The 6,462-nt window shown below is 39.2% G+C and overlaps 1 protein-coding gene across 1 annotated transcript in view; it reads left to right on the top strand.

Moving 5' to 3' along the window:
* The window catches only part of LOC104496871 (OTU domain-containing protein 7A-like), a 38,321-nt gene extending 34,721 nt beyond the window's left edge, over positions 1–3,600 (top strand). Inside the window, exons 7-8 of the mRNA XM_010140055.1 lie at positions 2,481–2,608; positions 3,440–3,600. Coding sequence (XP_010138357.1) covers positions 2,481–2,608; positions 3,440–3,600 — 289 coding nt within the window. The remainder of the gene's footprint in view (positions 1–2,480; positions 2,609–3,439) is intronic.
* The last annotated feature ends 2,862 nt before the right edge of the window (positions 3,601–6,462 follow it).

The following is a 6,462-nucleotide window of genomic DNA, read 5'->3' as shown; positions in this document are numbered from 1 at the left end:
AGAGTGTTCTGTTTCCTAAATGACTTTGTAGGTTAGCTTTCCACCGGTGCTGGGCATTTCCGTTTCCTGGAAGATTGTGGGGCTGATCCAAAGCATACCGAGGCTAGTTGGAAAACTCCTTAATTTTATCACTCTATTTTAAGGCAGGTTTTCAATCTTACCTTTTCTTGGGGAAAAGTACCACACTGGTGATCAGCAGCACATCCCTAGAAATTAGTAGCACGTGTTCTTTTACATAAAGTTTCTCTCTTCTTGCTCTCAGAAGTTTTGAGCTATGAAACATCTAACTGTGCATGTTGTAAGCTTTTCAGTTAAAGGGAACATTTAAAGCAAACTTAGCAATTGCGTTTGTCCATTCCTACATGAAGCAAAGGGGGGTTTCAATTTGTATAGGTTGGGAAAATAAGACTAAATAGGATAGCACAGGTGTGCTTTAAGAGCCTTAAGGATTTTAGTCCATAAATTACACTCTAAGGATTTGCATCTCTGCGTGCAGGCGGTGGTTTAATGCTATTGATTTTGATGTCAAATTGTAATTGCTGACACTTGATGCTATTGAGAATAGATGTATAGGCTGCAGGTGAGCCTGACAGGGACTGGTTCCCGGGGTGCTTTACAGTGCTTTAGTAACGGGTGTGAAAAAATTAGAAATCTTGCTCTATGTGCCTTATGCGTTTTTGGCTTTCCTAAATGTCTTAGCTCTAAGTTCATCCAGGTAGTAGTAATTTTGTAATCTAGCAGGAGTTTTCTCTAATATTCCTGTCACAAGCAGATATCTTTTCTAATAGACACCCTGTTACTCAGTTTTTCTTTGTCTTCTGTCATTGCTTACGCCTTTCAGACATCAGATCACGAACAGAACAGGAGCTGCCCAAACCTTCATAGACAGGACTGGGATAGCTCAGTCTTGTTTTCTAAAAGCATGTTGTGCGTACTTGTCTTTGTCAAATCCTTCCAGGAGGTAATTTATTCATTTTGCCCACCTTTGAAATTTAGGTTTAAATATCATGGTTTCAACACAACACACCATACTGTCAGCATATTACCACTTAATAGCCATGTTCTGGAGAACTAGATGTTGAAAGGCACTTTCACCAAGAAAGGATAATTAATTTGATACTTTTTTCCCCCCAAAGATACATACATTTCCCCATAAAACAATTCTTTGAAAGGAAGAAAAAACTCTTCAGAGTGTAGAAGACTCTTCAAGTGCTCAAATTATCTTCCAATCATATTGTACATCAGTTTTGATTTGGTTTTTCTTGTAATTCCTTCCAAGACCAGCACTTTTTTTTCTTTGTCTTGAATTACTTGTTCATTGTGAAGCTAGTTGAGCATTAACTCTCTTTAAACTTGTGGGATACTCCTCAATAAAGCATTTACTTTAATCTAAAAAATGAAATATTTTTTCTCCACTTTTTGAAGTGCTCTGTATCTGCTCCAGCTAGATGAAGAGAATGGGAAGTTCGATTAATTAATTCCTCCTGTATTTGGATCAGACCTATGGAAGGCCGATGCAAAGAAAAGATCTGAGTTTTTCCATAGTGCTGTCTTACTGTTTGAATTTCACGTTCTTCTTCTCTCCTGCCATATAAGATACTTACACTGATGCTTTCTGCGTGTTTTCTGAAACACAAATCTCTACCAGCAAAAATGCATGGCCTTATCTCACCTAACTACATCCTGATCTAAATTCCTTCTGCATTCTGTAAAGGGAAACAAAAATTTTCATCTCATCTTTGGGCAAATGCCTAAGAGGAGAGGGATGATACTGCTTCCAGATGTGCCTATCTCTTTTTGCTATCTGTAGAAGCCGCCAAGGTGAAATGCATAGACTTCTGAATTTAGATTGTCTGGAAGCAATGACATTCATCTCAGTAATCTCACTGATGGGAAAATTAATCTCCAGGTTCTTACATAGGTATCCCTCCCCATCTTACAAAAAAAAATATTTTGGAAATAATAAAAGAAAAAAAGCAGACAAATTTTTAAGTTAAATTCCTCCTAATCAAGCTGACATCAGTGTTTCTTACGTTGTCAAGGTAAACTCACCAGTATTTTGTTTAGAGGAACTAGAAAAACACTTATCTGTCATTGTAGAGCACATGGGCCAAGGGTCACGTGAAATTATAACTTCTGTGACAAAAGCAGATTTACACCAAGAGCTTGGCTAAGAATTACCCTTTTTATTCCTGTTAGGCTAGCACACAATATTGGAAAGTAATGAATTTTGCTGACTACTAAACTAGTGTGGAGTCTGCAAGTGAAAACATTTTCTCTGTTCCTGTTATTTCATTTCCAAAAATATTTTTTCCTCCCCAATTTCTTATGTTTCCTGTATCAATACTTGGAGCGTGTGTTTCACAAGAGTAAGAATGAGTGACAAGGAGGAAGAAGTAGCTGCTGCAACGTGTTGGTTCACTGGAGTTCCAATGGTTGTTTCAAGTTGGTTCACACAGTTTCAATGCTGTGTCTTCCAGAGTCGATAATTCGGAAGATCCAGTGTATGAGAGCTTAGAAGAGTTCCATGTTTTTGTCTTAGCCCATATTTTGAGAAGACCTATTGTTGTAGTAGCAGACACAATGTTACGAGACTCAGGGGGAGAAGGTAAGAGTTTTTCATTAGAAATTTCTGCACCTATGTAAATCGAATCAATCATAAACTGTAACAAACAAAAGACGCAGCTGTAATGTATCTGAGTGTTTATGGGATAGCTGCCATCTCCTCCTGGGGGAGAAAAAAAAAGGCAGAATGGTACTCAATCCATTTCTATGAGATAAAAGTAAAAAATACAGGCTAATTATGTAAGTCTAACTGAAAATCTGTTTATCATAGATAGCTATTATTAAATTAATAACTACCAAATTACACAACACAATACATTTCTTACTGGTCTAGGTTCACAAGGTTCTAATTTTGTTCATTTTTTAAAAAATATCTTTCCATATCATTATTATGTATATGCACGTGTACACCTTCACACATATATGATGTGTGTGTGGACTATAAACATGTTTGTAATGTTTCTTATGGGAATCTGTTAATGCAAGGCATTAATGAGCAGAGTAAGTTACTAAAAGAGCTGATAGTGTATTTACTGCTGATTATTAGAAAATATCCTTCTACTTGCAAGTATTACAGGAAGGTGTATAAATCTACGTATGTGCGAGAGATCCAGTTTTTGTCACAAGACCTTAATATCTTTACTAGTAAACAATTAGAGCAAGAAAATTCTATATAAACAGAAGAATGTTTTCATTATAGTTCTTAGTGATTTCCTGATGTTTTTATGATGAAATTTTACCCGTTGTTATGACTTTTCTGCATTGATTACTGCACTTTAGGCTGCTCTCATGGAGCTCTGAAAATGCTGTAGCACAAAAGTTACGTATCATAGCACCAGCATTATTGTCTGTTCTTTGACATTTTTCCTTGCAGCATTTGCACCTATACCATTCGGAGGAATTTATTTGCCACTAGAAGTTCTACCTAACAGATGCCATTGCTCGCCTCTTGTACTTGCCTATGATCAGGCCCATTTCTCTGCTCTTGTTTCCATGGAACAAAAAGATCAACAGCGAGAACAAGGTATGCTATAAACACAGCACCCCAGAGTATCTATTGGACACACAAGTACTTTTTTCTACCTGCAGGTGCATTCATCTATCAGAAAGGAAACAATATCCACTAAATTTTATTGCAGCATTGTTAGGAGTTGAGACTGGCAGCCGAGAACTCTTTAGTCCTAATCCTTGTGCTATCACCGCCTGTCTTCGGCACTTAAACCTCTTCTGTCAGTTCCTTATACGTAATGAGGTATAATCATAGTTACCTACTGTGCTTCTGGTTCTTGAAGGCCTTTGTTAACTTGGGTTAGTAATGTCTTTAGAAGATTAAGTGTTGCAGATTACTATTGAAAACTCATGTAATGGAAAAAATTTCTCTTTTCTGGGGTGCTAAATACGCTTTTTAAATTTTAAAATATTTAGTTGAAATATTTTTATCTTATCATTTTGCTGTCTTCTGTTTTACTTGGGAACAGTGACAGCAAAGTCTGAGATATTTCTGTGTCAAGTTTGAACTTCCTGGCTATGGGAAAGGGAGTGATGAGAGCTTCAGGACTGGATTTCTTGCTGCGTCAGAAGCCTAGGAGCTAGCTATAACTGCCCTTATTTGGAAGAACTGTTTGCTTAATAATAGAAAGCTGTAAAATGAACTCTACCTCTATTTGCTCCTTTTGTAGGGAAGGGAAAAGTGTTTTGCTGAAAACATGGTGAGGCTTTAGAAACATTCAGTGGAGTTTTGCTGTTAGGCATGTCTCCTCTTTTTCTTTTTTTTTTCCTGGTGACACTGCAGAGGTGTTTTAAATCCCTCGTGATTGTGTATACCTGTAAAATAAACACGGAATGTGTGCTGATCGTCGAGATCTCCTGAATGAATTTCATTTAGTCCTCCTTCCTAGAGAGAGTTTAGAGGCAACTAGATAACCTTCATTTAATTCCCTAACCCTGTGTGCATTCCATCTGATTGTCAATGTACTAGGCATTTTCCAAGCTTATGAGACATTCAGCATGCTGCAGCTGTGCAAAGTAGAAAGATGTTCGTTAAAATGATGCAGAGGAGGGAAAAAACTCTTGAACAACAGATTTTGTTGTAGACACCATCATGCAAGAATTTGACATCTAGTTAAGTCGTCCTTAGAAGGAGCAGAAAGGTTTTTTACATGAGGTTGCGTGAGATGGGAAACACTCTACAAAGGGTTGCGTGTGGTATCGGCACACTTTGTGTTGGTGAATAGGAGACTGAATCATAAGACAGAAATGTTGGAAAAGGTTCGTCCAGATGTCAGAGATTCAATGGGAAAATCAATCCAGCCCAACGATTCAGCCTTCAGTGGCACACAGCTGTTTCAGGGATTTGTAGGTAGGTGCTTGGCAATAGGTCTGGCCTTTGCATTGTACGCTGGGATGTTGCAGCTGCCTTCCAGCCCTCAATCTGTAGAGGAGCAACCCTTACGAAAATGCTTTTAAAGCAGTACACTGAGGTATGACATGAAACACCTTGTGAAAAAGGAAAGCATGCAAAGCAAATTCATACCATTTCAATGCAATAACGCGATATGAATGAAGACAGAGTTTTGGAGAGCCTTTTGAAGGATCCTGTTTCAGTGCTGGTGGTTGCTGATGATACACTGCAGCCAGGACTGTAATGTTGGCATGCGGCTCCCGATTATGCGCGTTACAAATTGTAGAGTTGTCTTGTTGTAGAACGTGCCTCCATGTCTTTGGTCTCGATCCTTTTTAGGTTTGAGTTCTATTGATGGTGAAACAAGACAATTTCCGAAGCAGGCAGAGTCCAGTTCTTTTCTTTTTAGAAATTAGGACCGGAATAATGTCAGTAGAGTTGCGGGCACGTTATCTGCCTTCATACAATCGTTTGTCATCCGAGGTCTTACGAGAGCCTATGTGCGTAAAGAACTTTACTGTCTCTGCAGTAACTTTGCGGATAGGGTAACGACCACCCACCAAACCTGCTGTCCGCTGCTCTGACCCTGCCTCTCAGCGTGTGCTGTTCAGTGATACCCCTTGTGCCACCTACTGAAATATTCCCGGTATTACAGGCCATATATTCCTGTTAATTACACACTGCAAGATCTTGGGTTTGGTAACAAGGTCATGTATTTGATTTCTCCCACAAGTGGTAGCAATAATGTTACATATACTTCTTGTGGTTAGAACCTGGCTTTTGCAGAGTTTTCCTACACCTGTAGTCATACGGGAGAACTGCGAGGAGAGAAGCAGCTACAAAATACCTAACACAGCACCAGTAAAATTAAATACAGGCTTTGTTCGTGTATAAGTTGATCCAGGTTATTTAGAAGGGTTGTTGAATCAAAATCGTAGTTTTATATGATCCAGTTTTACGTGTTCTACTGCAGGACATTAAAAACAGAGGCTTCACTTATCTGGAGCAGCAGAGAGCACTTGGCATTAAGTCTGGGATGAAGGGAATGCTTTAGCTTTCAGCTGCCAAGCTGGTTGCTGTTAGAGACTGCAGCAGCCTAACAGCTAACACAGCATTGCTATTGTTCTTCAAATGCCATGACAGGAAATAGATTGGCACAACGATGCTCTAATAATGCCATTTTTTGTACCTCATCAGCACAGAGATGTTGGCAGCTTTGACACCGGAAGGGACAGCCACAATCGTTAAGAGTCAGAAGACAATGGCACAGGTGCCACACTACATGGCCAGGGTTTGAATTGTCAGAATGCAGCTGAGAGCTCAGAGCTACAGCTCCTCAAAAGCAGCATCTCTGATAGCCGGGCTGTTCATAACTTCTAGTCACACTATTTATACTCTTAACCATGTCACCAGATGTCAGGAGCAGCATGTGAAGCTGTCTGAACTACTGCGTGTACGTACACAGCTGTTTGAGCTGTTGAGGGAGCTCTCGTGTG

The sequence above is a fragment of the Buceros rhinoceros genome, unplaced genomic scaffold, assembly GCF_000710305.1.
Source record: "Buceros rhinoceros silvestris isolate BGI_N320 unplaced genomic scaffold, ASM71030v1 scaffold2097, whole genome shotgun sequence".
NCBI lineage: Eukaryota > Metazoa > Chordata > Aves > Bucerotiformes > Bucerotidae > Buceros > Buceros rhinoceros.
This window is presented reverse-complemented; position numbering and strand designations above follow the sequence as displayed.